A 24819-nucleotide genomic window follows, 5' to 3' on the forward strand; every position below is an offset into this window, starting at 1 on the left:
GTGACTAACTATGGGGGGCAGACTTTAACCTTTATTAAACTCACTTGACAGACTCAAAACCGCAACAATATGTATATATATGTATATATATGTATACATGTAAATACAGACTTGGCATTTAATATGGAATTTTTTTTTCTGGGGGTGAACTTACTTTTCAAGATGACTTAGAACCAAAAGTTCATTGGAATTATGTTGAAATTATTCTAGATTTTGTTAATGTGACCTTTAAAAGAAACAAAAACCACATTTGACATTTTGAAACAAATAAATTGATCCTTGAAAGTGATGTAAACTGATATCGAACTCAATTCATGGACAGTACTGTGTTAAACTTCTGTACGTTTTCCAGAAGTATCTCTTTATTTTGCACATTAGCCAAATTTTTTTTTAGCAAAAACAAAAGTTAAATTACGACTGGGATTACGGACAGTAAAATTACAGTTCAGTACTTCGTGTAACCCCCATGAGCATTCAGGAGAGCACGTACACGTTGAGGCATGCTGTTCATGAGATTTGCCAAGGTTTGGACAGGAATCGCTTGCCATGCAGTTACAATACCCTGCTGCAATTCACGCACAGAGGTCGGCTGCTGGTCCAAGTGGTCGATTTGACGCGTTAATTCTGCCCACAAGTTCTCTATCAGATTCATATCCGGGGACATGGCAGGCCACTCCATATGCTCTACACCACGGTTAGCAAGAAAGTGTTGGATCATGCGAGCACGATGAGGCCATGCATTGTCATCTTGGAAGACAAAGTTTCCTCGAAAGGCTGCACGAGCAAATGGAAGCAATGTTTCTTCCAGAATGGCCCTGTACTTGAACTGGTTCAGGTTTCCATTCAGAACAAGCAGGTTAGTTTTGCCCCCTGCATGAAAAGCAGCCCAAACGGTCACCCCTCCACCTCCAGCTTGGACTCTTGGCACTATACAATCTTTGCTGTAGGCTTCATGCACTTGTCTGCGCACTCGGACGCGGCCATCTTGACGATAGACCTGAAATCTAGACTCGTCACTGAAGATCACGTGGTTCCAGTGTCCTGGCTGCCATTGTCAGTGCTCTCTGGCCCACTGCAATCGGCGCTGGCGGTGTTGTCTGGTCAGGCGTGGCTTTCTCAGGGGACGCCTGGCACGATAGCCTGCTTGAACCAGTCGTTAGTTGAATAGCCTTCTGGATACAGGCACATTTGCCACTTGCTGCCACTCAGCCCCAAGCCGATTAGCTGACTTGGTACGGCCATTGCGGACTAACCGGTGCAGCTTGCGATCATCCCTCCTTGTGGTTCTGCGGGGACGTCCTGGCCTCGGTATTGGAGTAGGGACACCCATCTGAGCATTTCGTTTCAGGATCATTGACACCTGACCTTGAGTGATGCCATACTGCCGAGCAATAGCATGCTGTTTCATGCCGTAATTTCGTAAAGCCACCACTCCATGACAAACAGCATTGTCGCGTTGACGGACCATCTCCAGAGGAAGCGGCAATAACCTTTGGAGACGTGCAGCAGTTGTTTTCCACTAATACAGAACGCAACAACCCTTGTATACCCGACTGTGAAGCCAATCATCAAATGCACCTGTCCGTACATTTTGCCACGCCACCTGTGATATAATCCTGTTGTTGACTTCTTGCTGCGACAGACAATCAGTGACATGGTTCTTTCAACAAATAAATCACCAAAGTGTAAAAGAAACTCACCAGATTGATATACTGAGTTAAGTAAACCCAAGTCAAGAAAAAAAAAAATTCCATATTAAATGCCAAGTCTGTATATTTATATATATATATATATATATTACATTTCATATACATTGGTAATCGTATACATGAGTCATGTACTGTTGTAATGAAAAATGAATCTCTCTTACTATGCATAATCTTCGTAACACAATGTCAGTCCTGTAATTCTCTCTGTGCATTTACATGATGTATTGGTTCACGAGTTATCAAGTGACCACTATATTCGTCATGTGTGTGCGTCTGTCTGTCCGCAGCATAACTACCCGATGATATCATCCGATCTTGATGAAATTTGGGTGGGAGGTTGATATCATGATCTGGTTGTGTCCTGCCTCGAGTGGGCGTATTGCGCCCATTGTGGGCGGAGCCACGCCCAAAAAAGATGTATTTTTAGGGGGCAATCGAGTTCAAGCTACATCTTCTCCGAGGGAGTTGGTGGAATCTGACAGGAGTTTCGGTATTTGGTTAGGCCAATGTCATGTGTCTAGCCCCACGGAGCTCGATTTTTCATTTTCACGTCGGTCACAAAATTTAGAAAAGTCCATTTTTGATGGTTTTATTACATTGTTCGCCTCCTGATGGGGTGAAATGTCGTACATGATCTTATATTATCACATACATCATGAAATACAAGTTTTTCCAACAAATTTCAGAATCCTCGACCTTTGACCTTTGAAGGTCACAAGGGTCAAACTTTCAAAGGTGTCGGAATCTAACCAAATTTTCGGTATTGTGTAGCTAACTAACCCCATAACTGATTATACCTTATTTTCTATCTCATTTCAAGGTCAGTAACCTTCGTTTTAACATTTCAAGGTCACAAAGGTCAAATTTTCAAAGTTGTCCGAATCGAACCTAATTTTCGGTATCGTGTCGCTAACTAGTCTCATAACAGATAATACATTCCTATTTATGTATTTTCAATGTCGGTTTTGACTTTTAAAGGTCACAAAGGTCGGCTATTTCAAAGTAGTCCGTCCTTTGTCATTGAATACCGCTCGCTTGTGAACCATCGTCGTCTCCTGACTTGTTGCTTTTATATTGGTGATGAAGCTCGTAAGGTACAAGAGTGTATGCTGCAATTCCAACATCAGTATCATATTGAGATGCTTGTAGTACTGCCTCAGCATGGAACTACCTGAGCAGTGTATGCTGCAAAAGGACGAGCATCTCGGGTGTGGAAACATTCTGGTGATGCAACAGGGTATTATGATTACAAACAGGGTATAAGTACGATTGCCAACAGGTATAAAACTGCTCGGAATCCACTTATATGGATACAATTTTCCACTCCTCAATGCTTATGGAGTTGTGTATATCATTGATGAAACTTCACTGTGTCTGTACAGGGAGAGGCTTGCGGGAATTGAGCAAAGATTATGTGCAGGTGGAGTTGGATGTTAAAAGGTCCATGCGCAGATTCCCTCCAGGTGAGAGTTCAGCTTTGCAGGAGGGGGAGCTATAAATTTATCTTGCTTTCTTTGACTTAGCCACATAAACTATATAATTATAATCACATGTAACGATTTACCTATAATCATAATTTATCTTCTATTGGAAAGTGGGTGACAGATCCCTTGTTGAGGCTTTGTGTTTGCAATTTTGGTAGTAGTTTTATTTTATTTAGAGGTAATACAATACGAGTGTAATAACAGTAATAATAATAATAATATAAATATAATATAATAATAAATAATATTAATAAATAATAAAATAATATAATAATAATATAATATAATAATAAGATTATATAATAATAATATTATAATAATATTATATAACAATAATATAATATAATAATATATAATAATATATCTATCTATAATTCCACTAATCTCTGTGTGTATGTTTGTTTGTATGTTTGTCTGTGACCGCTGTTTCTCGACAACTACCGGTCCGATATACTTGAAACTTGCCAGGTATATTGCTGGGGACCCGAGGATGTGCCTTTTCAAGGTTTTAAATTAATCGCAGAAGTAGTTACCGAGCTATGTCCAAAAAACGATTCAACCAATCAGAGAGCAGCGAGCTATCACGTGTGCCGAACGTGGCGAACAGACTCTGCCTCGGATGGCACATTTGAGAGCGTATTCATTTATTTCCCGTCGGCAAACTATGTTGGCGTTAAACTATGTTTTAAAACTAATTAAAACTACTATCTATAATTCCACGGGTCCGATAAAAAACACCGTACTCGCAAGCCGTTCGCTTTGGACCAAACCATTTCATGTAAATAGAGGGGGGGGATTGTCACCGTACTCGCAAGCCGTTCGCTTTGGACCAAACCATTTCATGTAAATAGAGGGGGGGGATATAATTTTAGATATATATATAGTACGGGCATGCCCTAGTATATTAAATGGAGCAAATGTTTGTATGTATGTATGTCCACTCTTCACCCATTGGTTGGCCAGCTGACTTGACGCCACCCACAATTGTAACCTGAAATACTTAACCCAAAGTACTCCGAGGACCCAAAAGACCGAGAACCCAAAAGACCCTGAAGACCGAAAAGGCCCCAATGACTGAAAAGACCTAATAAAACACCCTGAATACCCCGAAGACCCAAAAGGCCCCAAAGACACCCAAAAAAACCCAAAGACCCTGAACACTGAAAAGACCCAAAATACTTCGAAGACCTAAAATATTGAAAAGACCCTCAAGACCCCAAAAACCCAAACAAGGAAAAGACCTGAACACCCAAAATACCCCAAACACCTTTAAAGACCATGAAGACCAAAAGACCAAAAAGACACCAAAGACTGAAAAGACACCAAAGGCCCAAAAAGACCTAAAATACCCCAAAGACCTAAAAGACCCCAAAGACCAAAAAGACCCCAAAGACTGAAAAGACCCCAAATACTGAAAAGACCCCAAAGACTGAAAAGACCCTGAAGACCCAAAATATTGAAAGGACCCGCAGATCCAAAATATCCTGAAGACCCTAAAAAAAAAACCCGAACACCGAAAATACCCAAAAGGGCCCCAAAGACCCAAAAGACCCTGAAGGCCCAAAATACCCCAAACACCAAGAAGACCCAAAAGACCTAAAGTATTGAAAGACCCCGAAGACCCAAAAAACCCTGAAGACAGAAAAATACTCCAAATACCCTTGACTCTCTTATCTCTTTGCTGATGACTCCACTCTCTGCCGCTCCATTCCTCATCCCTCAGATCGGCAGTCTGCAGCCTCCTCACTCTCTGCAGACCTGGACAAAATCACAGACTGGGCAAACAAGTGGAACATGTCTTTCAATCCTGACAAATCTCACACTCTTACGATGTCTCTCCGAAAAGACCGACTGGACAACCCTCCCATCCACTTTCTGAATAATCCTCTCCAAGAAGTTCTGTCACTCAAGCTTTTGGGTCTCACTATCTGCCATGATCTTTCCTGGGAAAACCACATTTCAAATCTGGCCTCCAAAGCCAGTCGCCGACTGGGCATCCTCCGTCGTGCGAAGTCCTTCCTTGGCACACCTGAGCTCCTCACCACATACAAGGCTTTCATCCGCAGCTCAATGGAATACTGCTCTCCCCTCTGGGCTGGTGCTCCTGCCTTGCACCTAGCTCGTCTTCACGCTGTTGAAACCAAAGCGTTCAGAATCATTGGAATCTCCCGCGATGAAGCTAACTCCAAGGGCCTTTCACTCACTCACCGCAGGCAGGTTGGTGGTCTTTCCGTCTTCTACCGACTCCTCTCCGGCCTTGCTCCCCCAGCTCTCTCTGGGCTCTGTCCCCCAAATATTCCTACAGGTCGCACAAGATCTGCCTGCAACCCTCTTATGGTTAAACTGCCAAAATCAAGACTCTCTGCTCACCTTCACTCCTTCATTCCTCTTTTCTCCCACCTCTGGAACAAACTCCCTCACTCTCTTCAATCCCACTCCTCCCTCCAGGTCTTTAAAACAGCTGTTCACCACCATCTCTTATCTTCCCCCATGCAAAACCTTGATCTTTTCTACCCCCGCTAATTTCACCCGAAATCCACTTTTTGAAATACCAACTTCTGTCCTGGAAGTCCTTGGTGTCCTTGTGTTTTATACTTCTCCAAACCCTCCCCCCCCCCTTCCCACACATCCTCCCCCCAAGCCCTCTCCCTCCCACACATCTCCCGATGTCCCTGCTCTCAAATGTTGTGTTTGTGTGCTTCCCCTTCTCTCCCCATCTTGTCTACCGCTCCCTCCTGTTATATATTTTGTTTGTCTGTTTGATTTGTTTGTGAAATAAATGTTAGCTCTTTCACGAGCCTCGATTCTGAATACAAAAAAAAAAGAAAAAAAAAAGACCCTGAAGACCAAATCGCCAAAAAGACACAGAAGACTGAAAAGACACAAAAGACCAAAAACACCTTAAAGACCCAAAAGACTGAAAATACCCAAAAGACCCTTAAAGGGGAACCCAAACGCAATTTTTTTCTTTTCTTCTGAAAACCATTGACAATCATTAATCAGTCTAATTTGAAGGGAATTTTATTTTATTACCCTCGCCTGAGAGGGTATTGCATTTGAGTCCGTTTGTTACTTGGCAATTTTTTTTTTTTTTTTTTGCAAATATGTTGATCACTCCGGTTTGTGTGTGTTTGTGTGTGTTTGTCTGTCCGCTCACTTATACTTGTCTCCAGGTCACAATTTTAAACCGATCTTCACGAAACTTCACCAAATGGTAGAGTTCGTGGTCCGACAAAATCCTATATATTTTGGAGTCAAAAGGTCAACCACATTTTCTCTAATTTCTAAAATTGTCAATTTTCATCCGATTGACTTGAAATTTGAATAGGATATACTGTACATATAGGCGAAGTGAATTCAACCACCAACTATTTTTGAGATCAACATAGGCTAAAGGTCAACCATTTTTCACAAATTCCTAAAATCCTCAATTTTCATCTGATTGACTTGAAATCTGAATAGGATTTGCATATCAGCTTACTGAAACCAACCACCAACTGTTTTTGAGGTCAACATAGGCCAAAAGGTCAACATATGCCAAATTTCTAAAATTGTCAATTTTCGCAGATTAACTTAAACTTTGAAGACGTTTTGCATACCAGGTCACTGAATTCAACCACAAATTCTTTTTGAGGTAAAAAGTATTCTCTACTGAGCGGCATTCGACTTTGTACTGTTTTGCCAAGTATCGCTCTGAGTGATTTTTCATTCTGTCTGTCTGTCAGTCGCCTACAGGTCACAATTTTCAAACGATCTTCACGAAACTTCACCAAGTTGTAGAGGTCGTCACAATTGAGAAGCCTATTCATTTTGAGGTCAAATTTCTAAAATCGTTATTCTTAATCCGATTGACTTGAAAATTGAACAGCATTTGTACATTATCACTAAATTTGGGAACCAACTTTTTTTGAGGTCAAAAGGTCAACTCAAGGTCAAACTTCCAAAATCAATTTTCATATGAAAAACAATCAATTTTCATCCGATTGACTTTAAAATAGAACAGCATTTGCATATTGCCTCATTGAATTGGGAAACCAACTTTTTGAGGTCAAAGGTCAACTCTACGTCAAACTTCTAAAATCATCAATTTTCATCTAAAAATCATAATTTTCCATCCTATTGACCCGGGCTTTGATCAAGATCGTCAATTTTGATCTTGATGAAATGGACAATTTGCTGGATCAATTGCAACCCTTTTCAGGGGTGGCCGGGTGTATTTTGCAAGTATCGTGCTCTGCATGACATCTTATTGTATATTTGTTATTATATTATATTATTATTTATTATTATATTATTATTATTATATTATTATTATATTATTATTATTATTATTATTATTTACTTGCAGAGTACCCACACTACGGGTGACCCTATGGGTGATCTTGTTCCAAGCGTACAACACATTTTCTGCCATCTCTTATTGAGGATATTTTCTGCTGATGCAACTGCTTTGACTTGGATTTATTGATTATTTCCTTTAGTAATATTGCTGGCCCTCTGTTCAATTTAGGTGGCTTCGGTTTTTGAGGCATCTCAATTTTCCAGAAAAAAAACATCAACCGTCACCCGAGCTAACAATACCCACGACCAAACCACCCTCACTTCTTCCCCCCTCTTCCCCACTCCACAATCTCCTCAAAATCCCTCTTCAACCGTCACCCTAGCTAACAATACCCATGACAATCCCACACCTCCCTCTTCCCCCTCCTTCCACCATCCTCTCACAATCCCTCTTCAACCATCACCCTAGCTAACAAATACCCACGACAACCCCACACCACCTTCTTTCCTCCCCTCCACCATCTTTTCACGAACTCCCATCAACCGTCACCCTAGCTAACAATACCCACGACAACCCCACACCTCCCCCCCCCCCCCCCCCAACACATCCTCAAAATCCCCCTTCAACCGGTCAGCCTAGCTAACTATACCCATGACAACTGCACACCACCACAAACGATCTCTGTTCAACTTAGGTGGCCTTGGTTTTTGAGGCATCCCAATTTTCCAAAAAAACAAAAACAGACCATCGACCATCACCCTAGCTAACAGTACCCACGACCAACCTACATCCTCCTCTTCCCCTTCCCCCCCCCCCCCACCCCCCCAGCCCCTCCACCATGCCCTCAATCCTCCTCCAACAGTCACCCAAGCCAACAATACTCACGACCACCCCACACCACCCCCCAACAACCATCACCCTAGCTAACAATACCCACGACAAACCCACACACCCTGCCCCCTCCAACATCCCCAATCATTATCGGAATCCGAGCTCTGAATGCACTGCCTCTATGTATTGTCGCCAGCAGGATCACAGTGAGTTCACAATGTGATGTCACTGGCAAACTCGAAAAATCAACATTCTAGGGCTTTTTTCGGCCCTTTGTGATTCACAAATAAAACAAGAGCAATCGGAGATTGCAAACCCTCGCCAGGATGTATTTTCAGTGGTTTTTAAGGCTTTCGCGCTAAAACAAATATGGCAGCCGAACCACGTGACCGATGACGTCTATTTTTTTCTGCACTAATTTATTCCCAGATTATGCTCAATAAATTTCATCTTGATCGGATGAAGTTTTGTACTTGTCGAATTATGACGTCATAATGGAGGCACCTATGCCATTGAAGGAGCTGCGCTCCAACGCGAGTCGAAAGAATTGACGCGACCAAAGACGGAATTCGTCCGAGTTGCTTTATTGAAACAAAACAGCTCAGGAATTCTGACCAAAAGCCCGTTTATCGGGCAGCAATATATATACACATTTATGTCGGGAAGTTTACCCGGCAAAAGCTATACCGGGCATGCCCGGGTGTCCAGGGCGATCCTTGGAAAGGAGAGTCTGGACCTGCCCGGGCGTGTTTGGCTGCGGCCTGGCAAGTCGAGGCTGGGCGTGCCCGGGCGCTCTGGACAAGCACTGGAAAGGCGAGAGCGGGCATGCCCGGACGCTCTGGGCGAGCCCTGGAAAGGCGATAGCGGGCATGCCCGGACGCTCTGGGCGAGCCCTGGAAAGGCGATAGCGGGCATGCCCGGACGCTCTGGGCGAGCCCTGGAAAGGCGAGAGCGGGCATGCCCGGGAAAGACGAGACCGGGCGTGCCCGGGAGGTTCGGGCGTGCCCGGGAACAGCGAGTCAGGGCATGCCCGGGAGAGGCGCGTCTGGCCGTGTTCTGGCCGGTGCAAGGCGATTGTGTGCATCCAGCGGTAACCGCTACACACGCCCCTCCAGAATCGACCTGCACCGGCATGGTCAATTTAAGGGGGGTCCGGATGACCCGGCCGAAGCGACCCCTGGAGGGTCGTGGGGAGGGGTCCGACGTGGTGGTGGGTGGTCGAGCGGGGGGAACTGTGGACGGGGGGCGGCCTCGCCGCGGAGGAAGGGCCAACCGTGGTGGTCGGTCGACGTCCATGTGCGCCGGTTTGAGGCGGTCCACGGAGATCCGGTCCGACCGGCCGCCAACGTCGACGACAAAGGACTTGTCGCCCCGTCGCAGGACCCAGAAGGGCCCGTCGTACGGCGGCCGGAGTGGCCCCCGGTGCGCGTCATGACGCACAAAGACGTACTCCGCTGTGCGAAGCGCCGGGGGGACGTAGGACTGGGGGCCACCGTGGCGGGACGTTGGCACGGGGGCAAATCGGCAGGCAGCCTCCTGGAGGTCCGAGCGCTGGTGTGCGGCGGACCAGGGACTGGTAGCGTCGGGCACGAACTCGCCCGGGACGCGGAGCGGCTGGCCGTAGACGAGCTCGGCGGCGGACGCCCGGAGGTCCTCCTTGGGGGGCCGTGCGGAGGCCCAAAAGGACCCACGGCAGCCAGTCGGTCCAACCATCGTCCTGAAGGCCGGCCATGAGTGCGGCCTTCATGGAGCGGTGAAACCGCTCGCACAACCCGTTGGCTTGGGTGTGGTAGGCCGTGGTGCGGTGCAGCGTGACCCCCAACGAGCGGGCGACCGCGCCCCAAAGTTCGGACGTGAACTGTGGGCCGCGGTCGGACGAGATGTCCGCCGGTGCGCCGAAGCGCGCGACCCAGGTGGCGATGAACGCCTGCGCCACGTCGGCGGTGGTGGTGGAGGTGAGGGGCACGGCCTCCGGCCACCTGGTGGTCCTGTCCACCATGGTGAGCAGGTGGGTGAACCCCCGCGATGGGGGCAGGGGACCCACCAGGTCCACGTGGACGTGGTCGAAACGCCGTGCAGGCACGGTGAAAGGTGCCAGCGGGGCCTGGGTGTGGCGGTGGACCTTGGCCCGCTGGCAGGCCGTGCAGGCGTTGGCCCAGTCGCGGACGTTCCGTCGAAGGCCGTGCCAGACGAAACGCGCCGACACCAGCTTCTGAGAAGCTTTCCGGCCCGGGTGAGAAAGGTCGTGGATGGAGGCGAAGATGCGGCGCTGCCAGGAAACGGGCACGATGGGGCGAGGCTGGCCCTGGGAGACGTCGCAGAGCAGGACGGTGCCCGCGAAGGGGATGTCGGCCAGGCGGAGGCCCGTGTCCGCCGCCCGGAGGGCCTGCACTGAGGTGTCGGTGGTCTGGTCGGCCGCCATGAGCGCGAAGTCCACGCCGAGGTGGACCGCGTTCGCGCTGGCCCGAGAAAGACAGTCGGCCACAGCGTTGTCTTTGACGGCGACGTGCCGGATGTCCGTGGTGAATTCCGACACGGCGGAGAGGTGGCGCTGCTGGCGGGCCGACCACGGCTCCGTGACTTTGGCCATTGCGTAGACCAACGGCTTGTGGTCGATGAAAGCCGTGAACGGGCGGCCCTCCAGGAGGTGTCGGAAATGGCGAACGGCCAGGAATAGACCGAGCAGCTCGCGGTCGAACGTGCTGTATTTTAACTCGTTCGGCCGGAGCTGCCGGCTGAAAAAAGCGAGTGGCTGCCAAACCCCGTCCACCCATTGTTCATGGACGGCGACCACCGCGTAGTTGGAGGCGTCCGTAGTGAGGGCGATGGGCGCGTTGAGCACCGGGTGAGCCAGCAGCGTTGCGTCGGCGAGGGCCCGTTTTGCGCTCGCGATGGCCGCGGACCAAACGATGTCATGCTTGGCCGGCTTGCCCCGGAGGGCCTCGTAAAGGGGCCGCATGAGCTGAGCAGCGCAGGGCACGAATCGGTGATAAAAATTCACCATGCCGAGGAACTCTTGTAGGGCCTTGATGGAACGGGGACGCGGGAACGTGGTGATTGCCTCGACCTTGGTCGGCAGCGGCACGGCCCCGGTCTTGGTGATGTGGTGGCCCAAAAAGTCAACGGTCGTCGTGCCGAAGTGGCATTTGCCGGGTTGACAATTAAGCCGTGCTCGCTGAGGCGACCGAACAGTGTTCGGAGGTGGAGGAGGTGCTCGGCGCGGGACGTGCTGGCGACGAGGATGTCGTCCAGATAGACGAAAAGAAATGGCAGGTCGCGCAGCACGCCATCCATTAAGCGCTGGAACGCCTGGGCCGCGTTCTTGAGGCCAAACGGCATCCTCAAAAATTCGAACAGGCCGAACGGCGTGATGACGGCCGTCTTCGGGACTTTGGCCGCCCGGACAGGTATCTGGTGGTATCCCCGTATCAGGTCAATTTTGGAAAATATGACCCGTTACGCCAAACGGGCGGAAAAGTCCTGGATGTGCGGGATCGGGTACCTGTCGGGGGTGGTAGCTTCGTTGAGGCGGCGGTAGTCGCCACACGGGCGCCATCCGCCCCCCGGCTTTGGCACGGTGTGCAGTGGTGAGGCCCACGTGCTATTGGAGCGCCGCACGATGCCGAGGTGCTCCAACGCGTCGAACTCGGCCTTTGCCACGGCGAGCTTGGCCGGGTCGAGGCGGCGGGCCCTGGCGTAGACCGGCGGGCCCGTAGTGGGTATGTGGTGCTCGATCCCATGCCGCACTGCAACGGCCGAAAACGTCGGCCGTGTGAGGGCCGGGAATTCCGCGAGCAGGCGAGCAAACTCGTTCGCCGTCGGGAGGGCGCACGCCAGTTCGGTCGGCGCGGAGCTGCTCATCGTGCACGCCAGGGAGCTGAAGGTCTCGGCGTTGACAAGGCGACGACGTTTGACGTCGACCAGCAGCCCGTGCGCGCAGAGGAAGTCGGCGCCCAGCAAAGCCATGGGGACGCAGGCGGTCACAAAGGTCCACTGAAAGCGCTGGCTGCCGAAGCAGAGGGTGACGTTGCGCGGGCCGAAAGTGCGTATGGCCGAGCCATTAGCAGCGACCAAAGAGGGGCCGCAAACGGCGTCCCGCCTGTCCTGCTCGGAGGTGGGTATGACGCTCAGTTGGGCGCCGGTGTCACAAAGGAAACGCCGCCCAGACGCTTTGTCCCAAATAAAAAGCAAGTTGCCCGAGTGGCCGGCGCTCATGGCTGGGAATGAACGCCGGCCCGGCCGTTTCCCGACTTGCCAAAAGTGCACGGGGGTCGGCACGTCCGAGCCTTGTGTCCGAACCTGGCGTGGTAATAACACCACGCCTGGTCAGGTGGAGGCCCCGGCCGTCGTGTCGGAAGCGGTCGGTGCGGCGTGGCGGCCGCCAGTTTCACCGGCAGTTCGGCCTCCAACCGCGCAGGGCGCTCGGGCGTCGCCTCGGACGGCAGCAGGCTCCAGGTAGCCGCGCCGATGTGTTGGCCCGCCGAGGAGATCTTATCGGCTTCCCTGGCGAGGGCGCGGGGATCGGTGATCGACGTGCCAGCCAGGGCGAGGCGTACCGGGTGAGGCAGCTGGCGAAGGAACAACTCGCGGAACAGAAAATCCGGAGAGTGCTCACCGAGCATCGAGAGCATATAGTCCATGCGCTCGGACGGGCGCGTGTCGCCGAGCTCGGGCAGGTCGAGCAGGCGCCGTGCGCGTGCCGCCGGTGAGAGGGCGAAAGCGTCGAGGAGGAGCGTCTTCAGCGAGTCATACTTGTCGGCAGCCGGCGGGTGCTCGAGGAGGCTCAGGGCGCGGGCCGCGGTGGCGGAACCGAGCGCTGCCACGACGTGGTGGAAGCGGGTGTCCGCGGTGATGCCTCGCAGGGCGAACTGGGAGTCCGCCTGGGCGAACCAAACAGCCGCGTGAGCCTCCCAGAAGGTAGGCAGTTTAAGAGTCACTGCCGTGTCCATGTCGGTAGGTCACTAGTGAAGGAGCTGCGCTCCAACGCGAGTCGAAAGAATTGACGCGACCAAAGACGGAATTCGTCCGAGTTGCTTTATTGAAACAAAACAGCTCAGGTATTCTGACCAAAAGCCCGTTTATCGGGCAGCAATATATATACACATTTATGTCGGGAAGTTTGCCCGGCAAAAGCTATACCGGGCATGCCCGGGTGTCCAGGGCGAGCCTTGGAAAGGCGAGTCTGGACCTGCCCGGGCGTGTTTGGCTGCGGCCTGGCAAGTCGAGGCTGGGCGTGCCCGGGCGCTCTGGACGAGCACTGGAAAGGCGAGAGCGGGCATGCCCAGACGCTCTGGGCGAGCCCTGGAAAGGCGATAGCGGGCATGCCCGGACGCTCTGGGCGAGCCCTGGAAAGGCGATAGCGGGCATGCCCGGACGCTCTGGGCGAGCCCTGGAAAGGCGAGAGCGGGCATGCCCGGGAAAGACGAGACCGGGCGTGCCCGGGAGGTTCGGGCGTGCCCGGGAACAGTGAGTCCGGGCATGCCCGGGAGAGGCGCGTCTGGCCGTGTTCTGGCCGGTGCAAGGCGATTGTGTGCATCCAGCGGTAACCGCTACACCATCATCATTAACATATTTTATTCCCCATGGAGAGTTCTTTACAATGAGCCATGTAGTGAAATCGTATTAACGCTGAACCCAGGTGATGCTCGCTGCTCGCTGACACCGCTAGGGGGGCGCGGCTATAAGACCCGATGCGGCCGCTGCTCTAGGCGACTTCTCCTGTGACATGTTACAATGACTAGTAGACTCGCTAACGGTACGTACCGCATAGAATATTACGCTTGCTTTCATTGAACTATATTATGGATTGACCTATGTGATGCCAAACCTTATTTCTATTGCATTCCTGTATTTGCAGAATGATGTCAAAGGTCTTAATGGAATTAAACCAACAGATGGACTAAAGTTGTGGACTTGAATGATTTCCACAACACTTAATTCCATTAAAATCTACGGACATGGCGGGAAACAAGATGCTGGTGGTATCGCAATTCTGCGCCGACCCGCAAGCCCCGGATGCTGGTTTGCAACTGACTCACTGGTTGAAAACTTTGGAGAACCAGTTCGCTGACCAGGACGCCGTGCCGACAGCTGCCGCGAAGCTAGCAGCACTCCAGTCCAAAGTCGACTACAAGGTGTACAACAGTATTGCACGATGTGCGACGTACGACCTCGCTGTTGCGGAGCTCAAGCGATTGTACATAAAGAAAAGGAGCGTGGTGTATGTTCGGCATTTGCTGTCATCACGACGCCAGCAACCAAACGAGTCGATGGATCACTATGCCCAGGAGCTCCGGCAACTCCTGCTAGACAGGAGCCACGGACTCATGAGCAGGTTCAAGATGACCTTCTCCTAGACGCTTTCGTCTCCGGAGTCTCCTCTCAGGACCTCAGGCTCAAGCTCTTGGAGAAGACCGACCTGACCTTCACGGCGGCTCTAGAACAAGGAAAAGTATATACTGAAGCGCGGCTGCAGTCGAACGACTATGATCGCACGCGCCTCTTGGCGGGGACCTCGCTACACGCACGGCCGGAGAGTGCTACCGCCGAAGAACCGGGAGCGGACCCGCTCGCGGAACTCCAGGTTGCCCCGGCGGAGGATCCGGGGATCCTGACGGCTGCCGCTACGGCCAGACCCAAGGCCTTACGCGGAGCCACATGCTACTTCTGTGGGGGTCGACGACATCCCCGGTTAGTGTGTCCGGCTCGGGACGCAATATGCCATATGTGCTCGCAAAAGGGGCACTATGCAAAAGTGTGCCGGAAAATTGCACGCGGTTCGCGGCCGCGCGCGACCTTGAATGGGCTTATTGCAGAGTCTATAGGCCGAGCACGGAACACGGCGCCTTACCCGGCTTTGATGGGTAGTGCCCCTCCTCGCGGGCCCCTGGTCGCCCAACCGACCTTGGCAAGACACCGAACAGCCACAACTGTCTCATCCTCAATCGGACACGGAACGTGCGTCCTTGACTAGACTCCGGGCAACGCGAGGGACTTTGGGGCTACGCCAAACCCCAGCGGTACGTAACCGTCACGTCTCTCAAGAGCGTACAGCGTCCTCTGGCGGCGACACGTGTTTGGTACAAACTACGGAGGCCCATACTCGTCAAACAGCGATTTTGAATGGCAAGACAACGGACCGCATGGGGGAGCTCTCTGACGGCTCTAGCTCCGCCAAAGACCGCGAAACTGCGGAATGCATGGGAAATCTCTCTGACAGCTTCAACGAATGCCCCATGAACAACGAATACTCCGGCAACGACCGCAGAACTGCTGATTGCATGGGAACGCTCCCTGACAACTTATACGAAACTCCACGGACACCCTCTGACGCCCGGAAAACTGCAGCTGGCATAGGATCCACCCGCGAGGCGCGACCGACTCACTCGGGTGGTTCGGTCCCACTCCCAACAGGCTCGTCCGGCCTGACTCAAGCCATTATTCCCCTCATGGTCGAGGGCCATTGTGTGCATGCCTTGGTGGATACAGGGTCTACGGATAGTTTTATCGATCAGCGACTAGTGCACAGGCATGGTTGGCAGGTCTTGGGGGCTACGAGACGGATCTTCATGGCTTCCCAGGGACTTCGGCTCAGCACGAAGCGGGAATGTCGATTGAAACTCGTGATAAAGGGACGGGTTTTACCAGATGTACACCTCATGGTCTTACCTGCTTTATGTGCTGATATTCTGTTAGGACACGATTTTCTTAAGCGACATGGACGACTGGAAATGGAGTTTGGTGGGCCTGACATGCTTGCTGTGTGTGCCCTAGCGAAAATGGAAATCCAGCCACTTTCGCTGTTCCCCAATTTAACCGCCGACTGTACACCTGTGGCGGTAAAATCATGGCGCTACTCTCGAGCAGACATGCAATTCATTGCGGGAGAGACGGCTCAGCTCTTGAAAGACGGTATCATAGAACCTAGCCGGTCGCCGTGGCGGGCCCAGGTCTTAGTGGTGCGAAGCCAAGCACACCGCAGACGCATGGTAATCGACTATTCCCAAACGATTAACCGCTTTACACAGCTGGATGCCTACCCCCTTCCGGGGATGGACGCGCTGGTGCGACAGGTGGCCCAATACTCGGTCTACAGCACTCTCGATCTCCGTCGTGCGTATCATCAGATCCCTATCTCTAGGGCCGATCGTATCTATACCGCATTTGAGTCGGGGCAACGGTTGTACCAGTTTACTTGATTGCCTTTTGGGGTGACGAACGGGGTCACCTGTTTTCAGAGGGCCATGGATGACCTCATTGCGAGGGAGAACTTGACCGATGTTTACGTCTATCTAGACAATCTTACGGTTTGTGGGTATGACCAAGGGCACCATGATGCTAATCTGAAGCGCTTCCTCGAGGTCGCGCAGAGGTATCGCTTAACCATGAACGAGGCTAAGTGTCAATACTCCCTACACAAGATAGATCTTCTGGGGTACACCGTGACCCATGGCTCTGTCGCTCCGGATAAGGAGCGTCTGCGACCTCTGCTCGACATGGCCCCTCCCAGCGATCAGGCGTCCCTGAAGCGCGCTCTCGGGCTATTCGCCCATTACTCTAGGTGGGTCCAAAATTTCTCCCCGAAACTTCGCCCCCTTATGGCCTGCGACACTTTCCCTCTGCGTCAGGCCGCTTTGGTGGCCTTTGGAGGCCTTAAGGCCGACATCGCCAGTGCCGCTGTGGCGACGATCGACGAGAGCGGATCTTTCGTCCTAGAAAGTGATGCCTCGGATCATGCCATAGCGGCGACCCTCTCCCAAGGAGGGCGTCCGGTGGCTTTCTTTTCACGGACTCTTACCTCCGCTGAGCGGAGACATTCGTCTGTCGAAAAGGAAGCGTACGCGATCGTCGAGTCGATTCGGCGATGGCGCCCGTACTTACTCGGGCGATGCTTCCAAATCATCACGGACCAACAAAGTGTTGCGTTCATGTACGACACCTTACACGCCCAGCGCATTAAGAATGAAAAAATCACTCGCTGGCGTATAGAGCTTGCCGACTTCTGCTACACTATCAAATACCGCCCGGGGAAGGATAACCAGGTCGCCCACGCCTTATCAAGACCGGTTACGTGCGCGGGCATCGTCACTCTGGAGGGCCTACGCGCTTTGCATGAAACTGCAAGGCATCCGGGCATAACGCGTTTCGCTCATTTTGTGCGACGTGGCAATCTACCGTACTCGATTGACGATATTCGCCGTATCTGTCGCGACTGCGCTATATGCGCGGAAATCAAACCACGTTTCTATAACCCTCCCATGGGGACGCTGGTTAGGGCTACGAGGCCGTGGGAAAGATTGGCGATGGATTTCAAGGGCCCGTTGCCGGTGTCTAGTAACTCTCGCTATCTGCTCACTATCGTCGATGAGTACTCGCGATTTCCTTTTGCTTATACGTGCGTGGATATGACGGCTGCCACGGTAATGCGATGACTGCAAAATTTGTTCTCTATGTTTGGGTACCCGGCCTACGTGCATACTGATCGGGGTGCGGTCTTTTTGTCTCAGGAAGTGTGAGGCTACTTGCTCCAATATAACGTCGCTTCTAGTTATACCACGCCGTACAGACCCCAAGCGAATGGGCAGATCGAACGCTTCAACGGGATTATATGGAGGGCCGTCGTGCTCAACCTCCGGACCCTCGGCCGGGGCCTCGATAAATGGGCTTGGTCGCTACCTGCGGCGCTGAACTCGATCAGGGCTCTACTATGTACGGCCACCAACCAGACTCCCCACGATAGACTTTTCCACCACCCGAGGAGCAAGGGGTGTATACGGTCTTTACCCAGTTGGCTCGCTGAGCCCGGGCCGGCCTATCTCAAACGGGCGGTTCGCACGAGCAAGTACGACCCCTTAGTGGACAAAGTGCAGGTGCTCCAGGCTAATCCCGAGCATGCACGTGTGATGACGGCAGATGGGCGTGAGTCCACAGTCTCCGTACGCCATCTTGCCCCATGCGGGGTCACCGACCCTTATAAGGAACCGGACGAGCCAATCTATGAGACTATGGACTCTTCCGACACTTCCGTCACTGAACGTCTGCCGACCCTCCCTTCGCCACATCCACCCTTACCTGAAGGCTTGGTGGTACCCCCCCCCCCCCCCCCGTCACCTGACTCCGGCAGCTACTCTGACGCCGGGGTCTCTGGGTTACGTGATGCCGTACCCGGGGAATTTCGGACCCGTGCTGGCAGGGAAATTCGCCGCCCGGACCGGTACGGTTGGGCCGACTGATACCATAATTCCGCACCCTGTTAATGCTGACGCTCACTCGATTCTAGCCGCGCGGCAGTGTAATTCTAACGGTGGGGAGAATGTAGTGAAATCGTATTAATGCTGAACCCAGGTGATGCTCGCTGCTCGCTGACACCGCTAGGGGGGCGCGGCTATAAGACCCGATGCGGCCGCTGCTCTAGGCGACTTCTCCTGTGACATGTTACAATGACTAGTAGACTCGCTAACGGTACGTACCGCATAGAATATTATGCTTGCTTTCATTGAACTATATTATGGATTGACCTATGTGATGCCAAACCTTATTTATATTGCATTCCTGTATTTTCAGAATGATGTCAAAGGTCTTAATGGAATTAAACCAACAGATGGACTAAAGTTGTGGACTTGAATGATTTCCACAACAAGCCATGTCTCAATTTTTTCTATGCAGCGCTTTCAGAGATAGAGGTGCAAATATCTTTGGTTTTTCCAAGATGGCGGCCAAACCACGTGCCCTAGTGATCTATGACGTCATAATTAGTTGAATGGTTGAATTCAATTCGCCTATACATATGTATATCCTATTCAAATTTCAAGTCAATCGGATGAAAATTGACGATTTTAGAAATTAGAAAAAATGTGGTTGACCTTTAGCCTATGTTGACCTTTTGGAAAATTAGAAAATTAAAAAAAAAAAATTTTTACGTAGAAAAAATGTGGTTGCCCTTTGGTCTATGACCTTTTGACCTTTTGACCCCAAAATATATAGGATTTTGTCTGACCACGAACTCTACCATTTGGTGAAGTTTCGTGAAGATCGGTTTAAAATTGATCTGTAGGTAGGTGTAAGTGAGCGGACAGACAAACACACACACACACAAACACACAAACTGGAGTGATCAACATACTTGCAAAAAAAAAAAAAATTGCCAAGTAATAACGCACAAGACAAACCAATATACTTTAAACATCTTCGATTTTGCAAGTAATAATATTAATAATAATAATACTACATACCAGTATTAATACAATAATACATATAATAATAATAATACATTATTAATAATAATAATAATAATAATAATAAAAAATAAAAATACCAGTATGCATCTGTCCATTCTGTAAAGTGATTCTCCTTTGTTCATCCTTTTATACATGTTATGTATTATATATTTACATGTTATATGTACATATGGACATGTTATATATTATTCTTATTTGGAATATACCCATGGAGAGGTTGAGTGAAATAGATTAATTACTTGGCTAACATAATGGGAGCTATTCAGATGTTCAAATGCAGAGTGTGCTTTGCAGCGATGGAAGAAGAACAGCGTACCAAACTGCAGGAGCAACTCATGGATGTCATCTTGCATGTCCTTGATCGCAACCCACAGCTGCACTACTACCAAGGCTATCATGATGTTGTTGTTACCTTTCTGCTTGTTGTGGGTGCTCATATGACCACAGCCCTGGCGGAAAAACTCTCCACACACCACCTGCGGTGAGAACATTATTGCTGTCTACACTCTACAACATAAAGCTTTATTTCAGGCAAGGTTTATTTACCTTTCTACTTCATGGAGTTGCAAACTCATGTGCAGGGACTTCATGGACCCTACAATGGACAGCACAAAGCATATCCTGAGCTACCTGATGCCAATCCTGGAGCGTGCTAATCCAAACCTCTATGACTTCATGCAAAGGTGGGGAGCTCGATAGATCATGTGACTCAATGGGTGGTGTCTTTGCACTATAGATCGTGTGGCATGAACCTCTGCTGCTCAGTTACAAATTGCCCTATCACAATGGTTGTGCACTTGCTAATGGTCACAATGGCATGCAGAATTAGAGGTCTTGAGCCAGTATTAACTTTTGATCAAGGTTTCGTCTTTGATTAAGAGTGGAGCTTTTACATATTAGCTGTGAATGTAAACTAAAGTACTGATATCAAAATACTACACAATTGAGGACATTGAAGTCAAACTTCGAAGAAACAATCAGAATTGTGACCAATGGTACTAGAACGGCACTCGGTAGAGCGCGTACCTCCGCCAGGCTGAACCCTTTACATTTGGAATTCCACTGATAAGAGTGGTTCTGCATCCGGACCTTAACCAAAATCGAATCGTTTTGTTCTTGTCATCTAACCAACTTGTCCACCATGTTTTGTGATAACTTATCAACACCCATTTTTGGCCCCATCTTTCAATGGTAAAGAATCATTTAAGAAATTCCTGATCCGGATCTTCACCAATTTTCGAATCAATTCGTCCTTGTCCACCAAGTTTCATCGGGCGACAAATTGCTCGGGGCGAGTTCGGGTTTTTGTGGGCCTGGTGCGGCTTCATCTTTCTACGTTTGTGTTCTTGCAGCTAAAGAATTACAATGCCTGCTTGCCCTTTTTAAAAATTTTTTTCCACTTGGCTATTATATCTGCTTCAAAAAAAATTCAAGAAGTGATGATACCTGTAGTTGGTCTAAATTACATTGCTGTTTGTACTGACAGCTATTCTTCCACTGGCAGGTCTGAGGTTGGCACAATCTTTGCTCTCAGTTGGCTCATTACCTGGTATGGGCATGTACTCTCCGATTACCGGCATGTGGTTCGGCTCTACGACTTCTTCCTGGCCTGCCACCCACTTATGCCTATCTACTTTGCTGCTGTGGTGAGATTGTGCTGTGTTATGTACCTTTGTGCAAACTTTTAACAGGCACAATTGATGAACTGTACTCTCCTTACACAGGCATCAGGAAGGCTCTTGTAAAGTATCACAAATCCTTTTTCCCCCCTATTCTTTCTCCCATCCCAGATCCCCCTCTTTATCTCTGAATCATCTCAGTCCCACTTTACCCATACAACATGCTCCTCAGACATTTCCTCCATCCTACATAAACCCTCAACTCATAAAATTTCCATTTTTTATTGGAGGACTCAAAAGCATAATTTTCTCGAAAATATAGTTATTTGGCTTTCTGCTTCGGTTTATTGATTTCTATTGCACCTTTCACAGGTGGTGCTGCACCGTGAAGATGAAGTTCTGAGCTGTGACTGTGACATGCCCAGTGTACACCATCTCCTGTCCCAAATCCCTGGCGATCTACCTTACGAGTCGCTGGTGAGCCGTGCTGGTGACCTCTTTGTGCAGTTTCCTCCGTCAGAGCTCGCCAAGGTTGTCTCATTGCAGGAGGAACGGTAGGTGTACTCTTGATGCTTGTCAACGTTGTTTGCTTTCTGTGCTTCTCTGTTCTTTATATGCCTCCCTTTCTTTATGGTGCCACACCACTCAACTGCTCTTTTTTTCTCTCAGATTCTGATTTGCTATTCCCCTATCCCATCTGCCATTTCTCTCTATTCCTTTCTTACCCTTTCTCACTTTATCAATGTTCAAAATAGAAAAATCCCCTTTCATTTTTCCCTCACAATTTGCTCTTTGTTTCTTCCATCCACTTTTTACATTCCTGTTTACACTCTTGCCTTGTACATCCACTTTTCCTCCCCCCCATTCCCATTCTTTCCTGCCTGGCTGACTTCATATTACTGCTCTCATAACATTTAGAGCTTCATAATGCATTTTTATTTGGCAAGATCCAACCTGCTTCAACCTGCTTGCCTTGATGCTCAGCAACCATTTTGCAATCCATTCCAGGGCTCGCAAAATTTTAGACATTGTAGTTGCCCTTCGGGTAGCCACTATTGCAAATTTGGTTGCCCGAATCTTTTTTTTTTTTTTCCTCAGTTGCCCGACAAATGTCTCCAATGTTTTCCCTCATAGCTGTACTTACCGAGATGAACCGACTCACTGGGCGATGGCGTTACTAGTAGTTGATCTTGAACAGGAGTCTTGTGATATAGGTGCCACATTCCCTTGCAATTGTTAAACCAATTATAAATGGCCTCATCTGGACAATATTCATGGATTTTACACCAGTCAGTGGCAATGAACATAAGGTTTTAAATTTTGAAGAAATAGATTTAAAATGTAATGTTTTGTGAACAGAAAACAATAATAACAAGAAAGAGCAATCGGAGATTGCAGACCCTCGCCAGGATGTGTTGTCAGTGGTTTTTAAGGCTTTTGTGTTAAAACAAATATGGCGGCCGAACCACGTGACTGATGACATCATTTTTTTTTTTCTCCACCAATTTATCCCTAGATTATGCTCAAATTTCATCTTGATCGGATGAAGTTTTGTACTTGTCGAATTATGACGTCATAATGGAGGCACCTATGACATCATCATTGACAGATGTTATTCCACATGGAGAGTTCTTTACAATGAGCCATGTCTCAATTTTGTCTATTCAGCGCTTTCGGAGATATAGAGGTGCAAAGTTTTTTGGTTTTTCCAAGATGGCAGCCAAACCACGTGACCTATGACATCATAATAATTATTTTAAAATTCTACAGGTGGAGTTGCACCGATGGTGAAAATTTCCTGTCAATCGGACCAACGGTTGCAGAGAAAATCATATTTATTCTGTGCGGACAAACAGACTCAAATGCAATACCCTCTCCTCAGGTGAGGGTAACAAAGAGCATTTGGAGATGGCAAACCCTCGCCAGGATGTGTTTTTGTGGTTTTTAAGGCGTTTGTGTTAAAACAAATATGGCGGCAGAACTACATGACCGATGACGTCATAACTATTTTTTCCCCTCCACCAATTTATGCCTACATGATGCTCAAGAAATTTCATCTTGATCAGATGAAGTTTTGTACTTTTTGTACAGACAAACAGTTTTGTTTTGTACAGACAAACGGACTCAAATGCAATACCCTCTCCTCTGGCGGGGGTAACTAGATCTCACCATAATCTCACCATAATCTCACCATAATCTCACATAACTCTCAACATGATCTCACCTTGCGTGCTCATTCTGAACAAAAATACCATCTTTAACTGAACACATCACTATTATGTCCCACATACCCATATCATCCATGCACCCTATTATGGCACATGCAATTGCCATTATCCATAGCTTTATTGATTATTGATTTATTATTAGGATATTTAATGTTTATTTTTAATAATGTATATGTATATATTTTAATGTATATATTTTTTGTATATATTTAATGTAATGTATATATTTAATAACTATGACTAGTCAAACGTATGTATGAAGTTTCACATCGATCTGTTACACGGTTCAATCTAATATGGCTGCCAGACCATATGACCAATGTCATTATAAATTTGATTCTTCGCTTGCATCAGGTCATAGATTAGATATAAGAAGTTTCAGATTTTTCGGATAAGGATTTCAATTCAACAAATTGTGGCTGATGTCATCGTTATCATCCTATATACCCAAAGGGGTGTTTATTGACAAATTTCAAATTTTTTTTCGTTGAGCGATTTTGCAGGAAAAACAAAAAGTCCAATTTTTTTAAAGTCCAATTCCAATATGGCTACCATACCATGTGACGTATGACAGAGTTGTCCAAAAAAATATTGTCCATAGGGGGTCCCTCTTACGTTTAAAGTTTTGCATTGATTGGGCAAGCACTTTCAGAGAAAAACATTTTTAAACGGAAAAAACACACACACACACACACACACACACACACACACACACACACACACACACACACACACACACATACACACACACACACACACATATATAATTTTAAATTAATTTAAACACACATTTAATTAATTTGTAAGCATTTCGAAAAAAAATTAAAAATTCCCCTTTGACATGAGTATTATGTGTAGATCAGTGGCAAAAATCTCAATTTGATCCATTTTAAATTCAGGCTGTAACACAACAAAATGTGAAAAAAGTCAAGGGGTGTGAATACTTTCTGAAGGGACTGTATGCACATGTTACATATACCTACATGAGCATGGATCAGCTCGCTTCACTCGCCTCACCACACGTCGCTACAATCTAAAAAGGTCCAAGTGATGTGAAGCTTTAAATAGTCAAGGGTCCAAGCTGTCTAATCTGTCTGAATGGTGTAAGGTGTCTAAATGGCGTTAAGGTGTAATTGGTCAAAAAGGATTTTAGGGGTGTAAAGGTCTAAATATTCTAAGGGTCTATAAGGTACAAAAGGTCTGAAGGGTGAATAAATCTAAATGTGTCTAAAGTATTGAAAGGGTCTTAAAGTTAAAATTATTCTTAAGGGTCTTGGGGGTCTTTGGGGTTTTTAAAGGTCTTCTGGTTCTTTAAGGGTCTTTTATATATTTTGAGTCCTCTGGGTCTTCGGGGTTTTTAAGTGGTCTTCGGAGTCCTCGGAGTCATCAAAGTCCTCGGAGTTTTGGGTATTTTAGGTCCTCCGGGTCT

At 48.6% G+C, this 24819-nt stretch overlaps 1 protein-coding gene across 2 annotated transcripts in view; it reads left to right on the plus strand.

Moving 5' to 3' along the window:
• The window catches only part of TBC1D20 (TBC1 domain family member 20), a 48398-nt gene that overhangs the window by 19717 nt on the left and 3862 nt on the right, over positions 1 to 24819 (plus strand). The window contains exons 3-7 of one of the 2 annotated variants that reach the window (XM_068127310.2): positions 3092 to 3172; positions 19838 to 20024; positions 20125 to 20226; positions 21048 to 21189; positions 21535 to 21716. In XM_068127310.2, the coding sequence (XP_067983411.2) occupies positions 3092 to 3172; positions 19838 to 20024; positions 20125 to 20226; positions 21048 to 21189; positions 21535 to 21716 (694 nt within the window). The remainder of the gene's footprint in view (positions 1 to 3091; positions 3173 to 19837; positions 20025 to 20124; positions 20227 to 21047; positions 21190 to 21534; positions 21717 to 24819) is intronic. The other variant, XM_068127311.2, reaches the window with a different exon arrangement.

Source organism: Myxine glutinosa, chromosome 10, assembly GCF_964187855.1.
Source record: "Myxine glutinosa chromosome 10, kmMyxGlut1.1, whole genome shotgun sequence".
Taxonomy (NCBI): Eukaryota; Metazoa; Chordata; class Myxini; order Myxiniformes; family Myxinidae; genus Myxine; species Myxine glutinosa.